Source organism: Ammospiza caudacuta, chromosome 8 (assembly GCF_027887145.1).
Source record: "Ammospiza caudacuta isolate bAmmCau1 chromosome 8, bAmmCau1.pri, whole genome shotgun sequence".
In the NCBI taxonomy this organism is placed as follows: Eukaryota; Metazoa; Chordata; class Aves; order Passeriformes; family Passerellidae; genus Ammospiza; species Ammospiza caudacuta.
The window spans coordinates 19893475-19909193 of NC_080600.1; the positions used below are offsets into that span (position 1 = coordinate 19893475).

Genomic DNA, 15719 nt, shown 5'->3' on the forward strand with positions numbered 1-15719 from the left:
ATGTTATGCAGCTGATAATGGAGTGAACGACATGGCAACTAAGGACAAGAGGCAGTTCCAGTCTGGTCCATGTCCTCACACAGCAGATTGCCTCCTGAGAATTACAGCCAATATACACAGTAGAAAAGCATTAACAATTCTGTAGCTTCAGCCCACCTGTGAACAGTGAATCACTAATGGATTCTCATAAACATCTGCTCTGCCTCCTTTTCCCTGGGGCTTTTCTTGTCTTAGTGGTAACAAGGATAAATCCAACAGTCCAACAGTAACTTTGCTGATCAAAACTGCCCTGGATTGAATTGTTAAGGCCAGACAAAGAAAGAGGGAAACTGGATGCTATTCAACTCCCAAAGTTGTTTCTTGTTCCCTATCCCTAGCACAGAAACAAATTATAATTGTTTATCCTGTTCTACTTACAAATTGGAACTGGCTGTTGTGTCTTCTTCTGGTAGTTCCAGAACATCATCTTCCAAGTCACTCACCTTCACCTGCTTCACCACCTCCAGAAGCAGAGACTCACTAGAGGGCTGTGTCTGGTGCACACCTAGCACAAATAGACAAAACAGCTCATAACTTTTTCTGCTACAATGCTTTTGGAAATCTAACCTACTAAACCTGTCTTCTACAGTTGAATTTTGGTTGTAGCCAAGTAAGAAGCAAGCAAGTTTCTTATATATTTTTGTGGTTAAGCAGAACACTACAAACAGTCCTTGAGCTACACTGAAAATTACGACAACAAAAATTAACTTGAATTCTGATGTAGAAATAAAATACAATACAATAAAATATTTTGCAATGTTTTTCCAGACATTGCTAAAGCATGCAGATTTAGTAGAAATGCACTGCATTTGTTTTTTGGTTACGTGGGTTTACAAGAGTGTTTTGTGGAGGTTTTTTTGCTTGAGCCTTGATATCCAATACATCAAACTTAACAGTTACACCTAACTCAGCTGTTTGGCACACTTCTGAAGCAAAGCACTTCCAATCTACACATTTTAGCCAAAAATTCTAAAAGACTTTGAACAAACACTGCTTACTGTGATCTTTTTGTTTCTTTCTTGAAGAAATAATCTCATACAAGAAAGTTGTATGACTTCTTATTTTAAAACAAAGGAGTTGACTTTTATTTATTGCTCAACAAAACCCCACATTTCAATGAACCAGGGCAAAAGAATTCTACTCAGTAGGAAAACGTTGTATAAGGTCAAAGAATCACTCTCATAATATAGATTTTACTACAGATGAAATAAAGAAAAATCAAGATTTAAGTACATAAGAATATACTGCTTATTAAACACAAAGAGGAAAGTGAGTATCTTTCCTTGGTAAGAACTCAAGTGAGATAGCAAATACAACTTTATACCTAAATTATCTCTCAGGTCACTAGCATCCTGATGAGAGTTGAAGTTGTAATTCTGCACTAGTTTTAGTCTCATACGTGAAAAATTTTCCACATTTGAAAGTTTCCAGTGAACAGGACGCTGTTTCCTAGGAAAACAAGAAAATTCATTTAAAAATCTGAATAAAGACCTACAGGAAAGAACTGATTACAAAAGAGTGCATATTTAGAAAAATACTGGTCATTAACTTGTACATTGTAAAAAATAAAAGATTAAAATGCAGTTTATTGCTTTTGTTTCACATTGCAGTGCTGACCATCACTCTTTATTTTGTAAACAGTATTTATTTTCACAGAATTAGCAAGGTTGGAAGAGATGCTCAAGAGCATTAAGTCCAACTGACAAACTACCATCACTGCAATCACCCCAAAATTACTTTCTGATAAGAACATTTGCTGGCACGACTGGAGGCATTTCCCTTGTCCTGTCACTCAAGACTGTACACCTCAAGCACGATTACTGCAGTCAATCTGACCTGGTTTTAACCACACGAAACAGTGAACAAATCCCTTTTAAGTATGATACCTAGTTTAGGAAGCCCAGTCTCACCTTTCAGCCCAAGGCCCACGCTCAGAGAACAAGTACAGCTGGGCTGCTCTCCACTGCCTCAGCGTGGCTGTGTGCTGGCTGCTCAGCTGTCTGAGCATGCTGTTGTAGCGCAGGTTCTCCTGCCGAGCCTTCCTGCTGAACGGCTCCACAAAGTGCTCCTGAAACACCAGTGCAAATAGATCCAGCACTCAGTTACCTCTGACCTTGGAAAATAGCTTCCCAAGAATTCTCAGAAAACAAGAAGTGGAAAAAGTTTAGCAATAAAACATTCCGAAATTTTAAGGTAATAAAATACTTAGGAGAGAAATTTTTAAAAGCTTAGACCTAGAAGAAATAGTGCCAGATTTTAAAGATGTGAAGAAAGCATTATCAGTGCTGAATCCACCATAAAGTAATTTTTCATCATCAGAAAAGCAGTCAATATTAGAAACCCTACTATAATAGGTAGGATTTTTCCTAAATTCTGGCATTCTTGAATGTGACTTGCATTGCATTTTTCCTTTAGCTATTTGAATAAAATAGACCTACAAGTTTTGTTATTAAAAAAGCAAAGAGATATATAACTTCACTACGGTATTGCCTGTAATTACCTGTTAACTCTAATGCTAAAACTCAATCTGGACCTTATACAGGAAAGCAATTTTTCCACATTAAAGAAGAATCATTCACTGTTGCAAATGCTTTAACTGTATTGAAATAGGGTTTAAAAAAATAACCCAAAAACCAGCTCATAATGGAAATCAGGTTTTAATAATTCAAAACACAAATCAAAGAGGATGCAGCTTATGGGTGAGCATATTTCTACCTTGCTGATGAAAAGGAAGGCTACTGTACTGACATGACTTTGATTGCATGTAAGACTGTTAATAGACAGAGCAGAATTAGTAAGTATATCCTAGAAGGGCATATAGTTCCACTGCCCATCAAATCTTAATTAAATTAACCTGTTTACAGTTACTTCAACTGGATCATCCTGAAATTCGTTTTCTCCATCTTTTAGAAGGCAGCTCTCAAGAGAGTTCTTTTAAGAGAATCTCACACTCACTGAAAACCTTACCTGAAATTTAAGCTTACTTTCTCCTCTTTCCCGGTCTCGCTTGTGCATGTTCACCATAAAAGCTTCATAACAATCTTTCCAATAAAGTGCCATTTGCTCATTATCATGTCTGAATGAATTCTCTTCATATTGCTTCATATTTGGAATAATCTGGTTCCATCAAAACAAAATAAAAAGTACCATGTGATTTCTGAATGGGTTCCTCTGCTTTCATGGCTGAAAAGAGAGAGGAAATGATGCAAAAAGAATTTACTACTTACATATTTGTCAATATAAACTTGCCACTCATCAGATCTGCAGTATTCTTGAAAGTCCTCAAAGAAAGATGGGCTGCCATTGGTAGGAGGCAGTGAAGGAAGGTGCAGGTTCATAAAGAGAAGTTCATAAACCTTGGATACCAATGTCCGAACAAGGGGAATCAAAAACGAGTATGTTTCTGTCTTCTCTTCAATTGACCTACTCAAAATGCCTTCCAACTTCCCCAGGAGGTAGCATGCCTCAGGCTGGCTCTCAATTACTTTGGTCTGAAGGAGGGTGTTTAGTTTGGCTGCTGCCATAGCACAGACCTACAAAAACAAACAGCAAAAAATGAATGTGATCTCCCTTGAGCACCCATCTTTTTCCTGCCACTCTTGCCTGCATATTCCCATCCTCAAACAGAAGCCCTCTACCTCTTCCTTGTGCTCCACAGGTGCACACTGACAGGACTGCAGAGTAAACCTGCAAAAGCTAAGAGCCAATAAAACATCTTCCCAAGAGAAGGATGAGGGACTGCCACAGGTCTGCTCTCTGGTGTGAGCAGCACTCCCAAAAATCACAACAGTTACATCAAATGTGCCCTTAAAACTCAAGCACCACTTGCAAGAATTTGCAACAAACCTGTAAGTTGTCTTGTGCAATAAATCCAAGGAGCAGCTGGACTTGCACCTGTGAAAGCCTAATTGACTCTAAGCCAGCAGAGTACCAGACTGACAGACTATCCATGAGAGTCACTAGTTCTTCCAAGAGCTATTACAGAAACAGAAAATAAGCATAACATTAAAATAAATAAAATAAACTGGAATAAAAGTAACAATAGTTACTCTAGATGGAGACATAGTAATTTCAAAGAGCTGAAGAAGAGGCTGTGTTTATTTGTAACTTAACCAAACCCAGAAAATCATCCAAGAACACTGCAGTTAAACCAGTAATTTAAAGAAATTCCTGACAACAAAAAACTACCTAGCCCAGTATGTTAAGTCAAGTATTTCCCCTAAATAAAGTGTATATATCTATATATCTATATATATATATAGATATATATATCTGTGTGTGTGTGTGTGTGTGTACAGGGAGTGAGAGTATATATATGCTTATTGCTTTTCCTATAAATTAACTCCAGTAAATGCCATATCCTTAGAAAATTTAGAAGACCCCACTTTAGGAGGCACTTCCTTCTGTTGGTATTTAGATAGCAAAAGTGACACAAGCCTTGTGAAAGGTGGGTACTCCCAAGGCAAATGGCATATTTCACTATCCAGATGTGTTTGTTTAAAACTAATACACCTTGATATACTCTCTAACACAGCATTGGAATTGTGTGTTAATGGCTCTTGACATTTTACTTTTTTCCTAAAGAAAGTAGTCTTACAAAATATTTTTAAAGGATTTCTAGAGAAACAATGATGGTTTCCAGATAATCTCTCTTTTTTTGCTTAGAAAAACTGAAAAGCAATGACAACTCAGACTGTGAAGGAAGCATGACCAGTGCCAGAGATTACATAAATGCTGAGATATAATCTATCTGTTGAAACTACAATATGGGTCAAAACCCAGAATTGACATTTCCCAACTTGCAACCAAAAGCAGAGTTTTAGCTGGTCTTTCATTCAGGACGCTCAGAGAGTCATAAATGCTGATAAACAGTGCAAAATCTGCTTAGGCTACAACTGCTGCTATTCCACTAGCTTTTACATTTTCCAAATATTTCTCCAGTCTGAAGAAACCTGGATTCTCAGTAATGAGTACTACTTACATGCCTACTTAATTTGCATAATTTACTATATTCCCTGTGGTAAATATTCACATTTTTTATTCATGAAGGGGCACTCTAATCCATTCTACTATAAATCCTTACTCTGTAATATCTATGGTTTAATATGACTAGAAGGGTGACAGTATCCAAACCAACAACTTTCTTGTTACCATTTCAGCCCATATACAGCCCATACTTCCATTATGCAGTTACTGTACCTTTTCTGTCCATAAATTTGAATTAATTAGTCCTTCTGCCTGCAGGAAACCTTGTACAATTAGCAAGAGCTTGAAGGCATTTTCAGCATGTGTAGAGAGAGCTTTTGAATCTCTGTTATCAGTGACTGACCATTCTAACATCTTCTCCAGCAAGCTGCATGGAAAACAAAATCCCCAAGTAAGTATTACATGTTCTGAGTGTAAGTGGCTTTAAAAAAAATCCAATTAAGTATTTAATTGAATCTCTTAGTCTGCAGTTACATAACTGCCATCTTCTTGATAAGCCAATGAGATAAAAGCGATTGAGAGACTCATGAAAACAGTGATAGTTTTAAAACCTTCTGGCCCCAAGACCCACCTCCTAAACAGGTCCAGGAATATATTTCTGACATTATGTGAAGAGAGAGCAGAGAAAAGTACATCTTGTTGGGAACCATCCACCCCTTCCCAGCTTCACTCATACCCCTCACTTCTGTTTATCCTCAGAAGGGATGAACTGCACACTCACTTGAGTTTTATTTCATCAGAAGGCCGCAGCAACTCGTTAGACATCCCCAGTTTGGTGAGAGCAGAGAACACCTGTCCTCTCTCAATCCAAGCATCATCATCAGATTTTTCAATACCTTTCCACATTATACACAGTAGGATGTCTGTGAGTAACTGTATGAGTTCATTATCACTCCCCTACAAAAGAAGTGAAATATTTAAAGCCCTTCTAGTATAGAAAACCTTCAAAACATTTCTTATTCATCACAGCCCTTATGCTTTCATGTTTCAACATTTGAAACTCTGCAGTCTTCAAATGGACTCTAAATTCCAATTGAAAAGCTCAGGAAAACACAAATATAAGAGACTGTAGCTTGCTTCTATGATGTAAAACAAGCTGCCTTTTAGCCCTAGATTTTTTCACAGCAAGTCTGCTGCACACCTCCTCTGGATGATAAAGGATGTTTAAATATAGAGGGAGTAGAGTTTGCAGGGATTTTTTGCGGTTTCTTGTGGTTGGGAGGTCGGCCTTATTTATTTGCTTTTTTGTTCTTTTTTTTTTTTTAAACACCAAAGCTACCCCAAGTGGACACTCAAAAAAAAAGACACATTACAAAAGGAAGTACTCCTATTCACTATAAAAGAGCCATTTTGTTCACTTTCCTGTTGGATGATAGGAGGGACAAAAAAAAGTAATAATGATTCATTAGGGAGATTGAAAGAACAAAATGAAATTTTCAGGAGTTGGAGAAACCAGTCCCATAGTTACTTACTCCTTGGTTTTCAAAGAGAGAAAGCTCAGCAGCGAAGCCCACATCATTTGTAACACCCAGCTCTCTGTCAGGCTGCCCAGAGAAGGGCTTTGTGCTCTCTGTGGGTGAGGGAGTGCTGGGCTGGCTGTCTGTCATCTGATTCCCAACATCAGCCAGTTCATAAGAGTCAACACTGGACAAATCCAAACTCAAATGTGAAGGATTACTGTGCCACAGCCCTTCTCGGGCCTCCGAACCGAAAGACATCTCTGCTGTGGATGCATCTTCCAGTGGCATAACAGAGAAATGGGCAGGGGCATCCAGGGAGTTGCTGTCTTCTAAACTCCACTGATCAAAGAGACCATTAACTGATGCAAAGCTGCCAGCTTTATCTCTCTCTGTTTTATCAGCTTGATGTTTCTGTAGCTCTTCAGTAGGAGGCTTTTTATCCTCTTCCCTGGAGGAATCAGTCCTGTTCTCCTTAAAGCCAATCTGGACATCTGAGTTCTCCTTCAGGAACAGTCTAACCAAAGTGTCCTGCCAGCCCAGCTGCTGAGAGATCTGTTGTGCTGCATCCAATTGGGAATGCAAAAGGTGCAAAATCTAAGGAACAGAAGATATCCCATATCTACACATTAATTTTAGCTTGTAACTGCATCCATCTGGCTTTTCAGTTAAACATTTTACAATCTTTAAATTTCTTTACTTTTCTTACAACCTTATATAAAGAGTCATAATCAGCTAATAATAAGCAAACCAGCCACAAAGTAATTTTTTCTCATTAAAAAAATATTGTTGATAAAAAAGAAAAAAAGTAAAACATTCTCAAGAGAAAAGCTATAAAACCATATTGGTAAGTTGCCATATTTTAGCAACTCTTCTGCAACAATTCCTCCAAAAGCCAGTTATCTCAATAAATAATTCCATTCCCCCATAGTCTAAAAAAAAAATTCTCTAATAGAAAATATGCTTGATTAGGAACTATTAATAAAATTACAGTATTAATAGCTTATTAATAGCATACATTAGAGTTTCACTTCTTCATTTTGGGAAACCTTAACAGACTATATGATGTCTCACAGCTACCATTCAGTACTAATTCCAGTGATACAAGCTTTGAGAAAACTCAGTAATTCAAGGAGCCTACTACCTCAAACCTGTAGAAATTACAAGCTATTTGAGAACCAGGATAGAGGCTTCACTTTTTGTTTTTGGCTTTTTGAAGTACTTGAGTACACAAAATACAACAGTAAGTGACAGATGGGTCTAATTTTTAAAATAAATCATTGCTAAAAAACCAGTAACAACAAATACTGCCACTGTATTTTAAAGAAATAATTTAGTTATTACAATGTACAGTTTATTGGTTTGAAGGACAGTACTCCAGTTCTAAAGAAGACAACTAACCTTTCTACAGATAATCACTCTCATGTTTATATCTGATCTATGAGCCAGATACACTACAGCTAGGAGATCTTTATAATTCACAGCAGGATCTGTAGGGAAGAAAGAAAAAAGCCACCATAAGCAATATCACACAAGAGAATGTAACAAATAAATATTTATAAATCGCCTTGGAAGTTATGACTGCATCCAAGGATAGTAAAAGGAACAAACTTCAGGGAACTAAGAAAATGTCAGCTGAGACTAATGGGAACTTTGAACAGAACAGCTCTACAAGCAACACCTCTGGCTCTCCTCAACAAAAACCAGGGATGCTGGCCTCTGAGCAGCAGAAGAGTACTAATGTCAGATATAGCCCTTGCCAATTACCTGCATAGAGAACTTGGTTAAGAAGGTTTTTAATAAGAGAAACAGTAACATGGGATTCATTCAGGAGGAGTCCCAGCCCAGAGTACCCCACTTCTCTGAGCCTCATCCGGTGCTTGCTCCGCTCATAAACTTTGGTACATTTCAGCATCTCTTCCACAATCTGTAAGGAAAAGTAGACACAAATGCAAATTGAGCACAGAAAAGCAATCTTATCTCTCAAACTTGTGTATACTATAACATGCTGGTCCACAATTTTTAAAATTTATTTGACAAACTAACTAAAACAACATGGAGAGATTTTTAAAGATTCCAACACTTTATTTTAAGAGAACACATTCCTTTGTGACAACGCCATCTAGCTAACATAAGAGAAAAGAAAAAAGCAAACTTGGATGATCAGTATCTTTGTAATTACATACACTTCTGCCAGACCAAAGGAAATGCTCAAATTGATTTGAACAAATTTATGCTCAATTGATTAATTTAGGAACATATCATTCAATTAATTACCTTGAACACAAGTTCTCTAAGCCTGTCAGAGTATCTTTGATGCAATAACAGAGCATAAAGAATATCAGCATTCCCTGGTTCAAAGAGCAATAAAAAAAGCTGGTCTGGGGTTGGACTGGAATGAAGTAGGCTGAAGAGAACATCCAGAATTCCACAGAGCTACAAAATGAAGACAAGAAAATTAATACCCAGTTCATTTAGATTTCATGCTTTGTTTTAGGAAAATTTTCTTGGTTTTTAAGTTTTACCTTTGCTGGTTAATAGACATTCTGTGGCTCAGTATTAGTGCATTTAAACAACTTGTAATACATTTTCTTCTCTCTATAGAATACCTTATCTCATTAAGCACAGACACAAAGCAAGATCAAGTGCTGCTGATGCCATGAAACAGAAACTGTCATCCCAACTCCAGGTAGGTTGAAAACCAATTCATTTGGTTTTTTAAAGTAAGATAACTTTTCTAATGGCACATCCTGATCTTACCTACATCTAAACAGAACCACACATCAGCTAATACTTTGCTTGTGGTCATTTTCTTCTTCGTTCACCCTTCTTTTAAGTACACAAGGCAAGATTTCTAAATGCCAAGATGCCAAACCAAATCATGTCCAGTTCAAACTGTTAATTTATGCCATGTTGCATACCTGCTCCTCGTCACTGGTGGCAGCTATGTATCCTACAATGCTCTGAATTTCTTCATGTGTTCCACCTTTGCTCAGGAAATATTTGATCAGTCCATACAGGGATGTCCGTATTGTCCTCAGGTCATCAGGAGCCAAATCACCATCTTTACAGCCAGTCCTGCTTGCCAACAGACCAAAAAGACAATGTAAGGAAGCTCTTCTTGGCTCATTAATAGCAATTTGATGGTGCCAGTTTGGTAATTTTTCATCTACCCAGGTATCGTGCACAAGCGTTCAATTTTTACTGAACTCAAGCAACTGAACAGAAATAATCAGACCAGGCTTTGTAAGTCTATCAAAGCCCTGAAATGCAGACTTGTACTGATCTGGATACAGGTCAGCATTGCAGGTTCCCACCTCCCACAGGAAACAGCAAAGTCAAAGTCACTTGCCAATCTTCCTCAAACACATAATTATATTCATAAGCAGCTAAAAATCATCAGCACTGAAAGGTTAAAATTTTAAATTTCTAAAGAAGTCTTACTTCGAAATTTTACAAGCATTTAAAAAAACTTAAAATGCCAAACCTTTTATAATGGTAATGATCTATGACTTAATTTGCATTGTTTAACTACAATTTTGTAGTTTTAATTACTTCGACAGGCACTCCTAGTGTCACTGACAAACTTTACATAATCTTAGCATAAAAATTCAAGGCAAGGCAAAGTAGTAAATCAAATGGGAAAAAAAATTAATGCAATTTTGTAAACAAAATCAACCAACAAAATCCAACCTGCAGTTTTATTTATTGATTTTAGAATGATGGCAAAAAACTCCAAGAGCCACACAAAATAAATGAGGAGTCAGAAGCAGAAAACTCATACCCATAATAAATCCTGAGCGTGTCTAGAAGAAACTGCACACCATACTTCTTTCTGAAGAGCCTTCTACTGTCCTTGATGATTGTAGAAAGATACTGTATATGTCCTACAACATAAAGGTTTCTTTTAGAACCAAAACAAAGATTTGTGTCATGTGAAGAGTCCTGTGCCTTCTCACAGCTGCCTGAGGCCAAGAGCTCACCAATTCTGAAGGGAAAGTCACCGCTGTTCCAGATGCTGAAGTCAAAAAGCAAGTGGTGATACATCTGTTGCAAAAGCTGCATGTTCTTCTCTACCGAGACTTGTTCTATCAGCAACTGTACAGCCATCAGGACATTCACATCCATTAAGATGCTTGGCACCTTGCAAAATAACAACAGGTGTCAGCACTCAAAATACTGACTGTCCTAATAAAATTTTATTTTTAAAAATGGAAGTTTAAGTTTCTTTTATCTTCTACAGCAATGTCTGCTCCATTAAAGCAATAAAATAAACACAAAAGTAGTCTAATTTGGATAACCAAACAACACAATATCTATATCAAAAAACCAGAACATTACAGAAAATGAAACATTGTATTTCACTTTGCAGATAAATACCAACTTCTCACACCTTTTTGCTTTTAGAAACACAAGAAATAAAATTCTTACTAAGGAGGCCTTTAAAGACAGTGGCAATCTGGCTATGCTTCAAAATCAGAACCTCATCCACAAAATTCATTACTAAATGATGTTTCTCAAGTTTGCTCACCTTCTGTAACAAGGCTCCTAGGGTGGCAACTCCATGGGAGTGAATGAGATTTTCTTGATTAACATGATGTCCCTGAATAAAGTGTTTTATCATCAAGATGAAAGTTGCAACTATGTTCTTCTCCAGGCGTGCTTCTGCAGAACAGAACAACAGTAGCAAAAGTCTTATGGTTTATCATTGGATCACTGCATAAAAATAGAGGGGAAAAAGTAAAATTAACTGTTTATATTCCCCACTACTTCCTGAACTTCTCAGCTCCTGCTCCTCAGCTGTAGCCTGTCTTTAGATTTTTTCCTGCGCAGAATCATAGCCATTCCACGCCTCTCCAGAGCAAAGTGATCCCAGTCCTGACTTCAGTTGCTTCATCCATGACTGTAGGTTACAAACTTCTTTGTTACAATCTTTTGCAAATGCTGTTATTTTCCCTCTGTAGCTGCAAACTGACACTTCCTAGCCATGGTATGCAAAAAATTAGAGATAGAGAAGACCTATTTTTTTCACTCTTCCCCATCATTTCATCTGTATAAAAGAGTAGTGTTCTGTCTTGCAAGGTTTGCTTTCTCAGTAGTTTTTGTTAAGGTCAAAGTTAATTCTCAATATTAGCAAAGCTTTAAAAAAATCTATTCTTAAACATGTGACTATGTGTGGAAGAGGCAGGAGCCTGAATATTTCATTAAGAAAATATAAGTTTGGCTAAAGGCTAAATAGTGCAGTTCTGATGCTGCTGTTCCCACATGCCTGTGTGACCCAGCTCTCAAGCTGTAGGAAAGCTTCTCCTGTTGATATAAGTAAGTTTTACATCAAACAATTTCTCAAAATAATCAGAATAGAAATTAAAACAATGTCATACCTTGGCACCTCTAACAGTAAATCATGAAAAGAAAAATAATGCTATTAAATATATCTATACTTGAAATATGTTATATTATTTTTTATATAGTGCTGAACTCCTGGTATTCAGTATCCATGTCAGGTATCTAGAAACAGAAAGAGCCTTTCAGCTTTACACAGATGCTCTGGAAAATTCAGCACATAATAAACAGACTTCTGTCATTCAAAAAAGGACTTGTAAAATCAAGCTCAAAAATAAAGTCACTTCAGCTTCACTTTCCTACCTGATGCCTTTGGGGATGAAAAGACAACCCAGTCACCCTCTACAGGAGTTACAAGTTCTGGAGGCAGAGCTTCTCCTTCAGACTTCTCAGGCATCTGTGCACCAAGAAAGCTGATCTGCTCCAGCAACGGAAACAGCACATTCATCCCACCAATACAGTTGATCATATCCTGAATCAAAAGAAAAGGCAGGATAAACATCACCATAAATAAAAACCCTTCCATTATAACAAAAATTTACTCTGCATACAAGAGTACTCACAAACCAATCAGAATGTCTCACAGGCCACTTACACATGGGCCACCCTGTCAGCTCTTGTTCTGAAAGTACATTTTGTACATTTCCTTCCTCCTCCCCCCATATAAACACTGAAAACTGAAGGACACAAAATCTGCTAAATATATTTAAAAACCAGAAAAAACATCTCTGTGATTTCTAAGTTACTTGCAGCAAGGAGTAAGAGAAGACTATAAGATTGTACACATCTCTGTTTTAATCATCTTCATGTAACATTTCAACTTCAGGCAATTAAATAATACAATTTTTTTTTAAATAACTCTACACATACATCAATTCTAAGCCTCTCCTTAAAATTCAAGTCTCCTAAGTCCCCTTTTTCTCCCTTCTTCTCACAAGTGGAGATAGCACAAGACAGTCCCTGGAGGTGCTTAAGGACAGACTGGATTTGGCACTTAGTGCCACAGTCTGGTTAACAAGATGGTGTTTGGTCACAGGTTGGACTTGATGACCTCAGAGGATGTTTCCAATTTAATTGATTCTGGATTCTGTTGTTCAAACAATGCTTCTTGTGGTAAGGTATAATATATTCCAAATACAAGATTTCTAGAAGTGATTCACAACCACTTCAAATCATTTCAAAATCAGGGTTTTAGCAAGCTAGTCAGAGACACCCGCTCATTTCCCCAGCTTGGTCCAGAGACAAATACTGTGGAGCCCATTAATGGGCAAACAGAACAAATCAAAGTATTTTAGAACTATTCACATCACAGCAAATTAACTAATGAGTGTCTGAATTTTCTTAACATTAGTGTCAGCAAGTGGCTGTAGAGATATGCCCAGTGGGCATACAGTGAGATACATGCACACTGGATATGTAGTGTGTAGCTCCAACAATATTTCCTTATTAATCAGTTTGCCAGTACACTCAATTGTTCACAGTTCTTGGAAAAAAAGGCAGATCTTATTTATAGTGCATATATTTTCCTCAAGATGAATAAACGTGGTACTCTATTGACAAGTCCCAAGTGTTAACCAAACCCTAGTAATCTTCATCTAACTCAAAGTTTATGACAAAGAAAACCATGACAGAATTCCCTAGAGATGACAAAATGCTCTTGATACGCAACATGCATTCAACATTATTATGAAGAATTGTCAGCTACCACAAAATATCTTCATGTACTGTGACAGTAAAAGCAGTGGCACTCATAAGTTCTCAATAAATGTAATGTAAAGGCAACACTACTCCACCTACAGCATTAGCTTATGAATTCTCAGTATAAAAACAAGGTGTATCTGTTAAATATAATTTGCATTATGATAATAACTTCCAGCATTCCAAAAGTTAGATGAACAGAGCCACTGTCAGTTTTACATCAGGTTCTGCCTCTTTACAACACATTTACCTTGATGTCCCAATTCACTACTTTGTTTCCAGTTAGTCTTCCATGTAAAAGATTTGCAGACAGGTCAAGGCAAATTGGGTTTCTGCAGGCCTGTTAAACAAATAAAGAAGACATGATGTCATCAAGCATCTACAGATGCTTGAACACAAGATTTTCTGCCAATGTGTTGATATTAAAGTATTTAAACAACATGAAACCCTTCGAATATAACATATGCCATTTTAGATTTGACATTCTCTATTGTACCAGATAATTCCATCCTTTTGCCAAACCTACTATGTCTGCACAAGACTACAGTTTAAGCTCTCACTGCTCCTTATCTTCCCATAAAAGCCACACTGCAAATACTGAAAGCAATGCACACTGTGTAGTCAAACAGAAATTATGTCCTGTTTCATACCTTTGGTGTATAATGAAGCAGCACCTTACTGGGGAGGTCTGCTACTTCAGCTTCTTGAGACTTCCATGGAGTTAAACAGTTTGGACCTATTAAAAAAAGGTATATAAAATAACATATTTTAAGAGTCCAGTGGTTAATAATGTTGCCCTTTACAAATGTTATAATACCAAATATGTAGGAAGAACAAATGGGACAGTCTGAACCGTATCTATTTCAGACATGCTTCGAAGTAGAGTTTCTATGACTTAAATCATTCGTTTCAGAAGGTATGCTTAAAAATGAACACATTCTACATGAAATGCTAAACTGCACAAAGAAGAGGTGTTTTTATACCTTCAAGCAGCTCTCATGTTTGTCTGTACAAACACCTATCTCATATTTGTCACTAATCTCTGTCATCAAGCCTAAACGCCCACAAAATTAGCAAGCTTCAAGATAGTTTTGTTTAGCAATACAAAATATTTCCTTTAAATGATGTAAGTGTTTTAATGCAAATCTATAACAACCTTGAGTTATTATGCAACTTAATACCTTTCACACTTTGAACTGTACAACATAGCTTTCAGAGTATTTTCTTCAAAATGATCACTTAATTATTTATTCTTATGGGAAAATCCTCAAGCATATATCACCTTTAAGTGGCCTAACAAATAAGGGCAGTACTTTCAAAGAGTCTCAACTGTAAACACATGTAGGCAAAGGGTAGCAAAAATTCAGAAATTTACAAGTGAAATTATTACCTAATGTTTTAATTTTGCAGGTCTGCTCATATGATAAACAGATGAGCTTAAGCAAATACAACATTTTAAAATCAAACCTCATAACATACTTATTAAATGTTACACTTATTTGCTTTAAAGCCCTCTCACTTAGGTCAGCTCTGCAGTTCTTCTGGATTGTAAGTTCTTCATTATGTGTCTGTGTAGAGCAAAGCTTAATGGGGTCTTGTTCATAACTCATTCCTTTTACTTTGCTAAAACCAGAACAATCACCACTTACCTGCTAAATATAAAGCTTTCACCTGAGAAGGTTGCAGGGCTTCATGAAAGACAATAACTGATCCAAGTTGGCCCTCCAAAGATGTTGGACACCCCCATTCACTGTCCTGAGTCCCTGCTGAGATCATTTTGGTGATGAACTCTGGTTTTCCAAGCACCCCACCCCAAGCTCCTGGAGCGAGAATGCCCCCAAGGGACGTCCGGTGGGGCATGACTGGGGAGGAAAAAGGGGGATCTGGTATCTGAGAGGGAGGAGGAGTTGTTGTTCTTTGACCAGCTGAACCAATGCAGCAAGAAGTGAAAGACTGGAGAGTCATACATGGAAGAAAGAAAACAAAACAAATACTGTAAATCTACGCTTGAATCTGAAGACTGCATGCAGCAAATCTGAACTAAATAAATGAAACCCCAAACAACAAGTTCTACCAAGCCTTGAAGAGCAAGCAATCCATCACAGTAGGCCAAAAATCAGAGCATATATTTCTCATAATAGGAGAGAACACCCTTTTTCCAACTAAGAGCAATTTGGTTACCTCAAGTGCTGCATG

General features: G+C 37.2%; 1 protein-coding gene across 6 annotated transcripts in view; it reads right to left on the reverse strand.

The window, feature by feature from the left end:
- NBEAL1 (neurobeachin like 1) overlaps positions 1-15719 on the reverse strand; it is a 72666-nt gene that overhangs the window by 20223 nt on the left and 36724 nt on the right. For 3 of the 6 annotated variants that reach the window (XM_058809470.1, XM_058809472.1, XM_058809468.1), the window contains 20 exons: positions 15173-15476; positions 14174-14259; positions 13774-13863; positions 12129-12297; positions 11014-11147; positions 10466-10625; positions 10267-10369; positions 9404-9560; positions 8760-8918; positions 8250-8409; positions 7884-7972; positions 6498-7079; positions 5747-5922; positions 5239-5392; positions 3886-4014; positions 3267-3572; positions 3007-3156; positions 1950-2107; positions 1364-1488; positions 418-544 (listed from right to left, as the gene is read on the reverse strand). In XM_058809470.1, coding sequence (XP_058665453.1) covers positions 418-544; positions 1364-1488; positions 1950-2107; positions 3007-3156; positions 3267-3572; positions 3886-4014; positions 5239-5392; positions 5747-5922; positions 6498-7079; positions 7884-7972; positions 8250-8409; positions 8760-8918; positions 9404-9560; positions 10267-10369; positions 10466-10625; positions 11014-11147; positions 12129-12297; positions 13774-13863; positions 14174-14259; positions 15173-15476 — 3518 coding nt within the window. Of the gene's footprint in view, positions 1-417; positions 545-1363; positions 1489-1949; positions 2108-3006; positions 3157-3266; positions 3573-3885; positions 4015-5238; positions 5393-5746; positions 5923-6497; positions 7080-7883; positions 7973-8249; positions 8410-8759; positions 8919-9403; positions 9564-10266; positions 10370-10465; positions 10626-11013; positions 11148-12128; positions 12298-13773; positions 13864-14173; positions 14260-15172; positions 15477-15719 lie in introns of all 6 variants that reach the window. The other 3 variants (XM_058809469.1, XM_058809467.1, XM_058809471.1) reach the window with 1 other exon arrangement.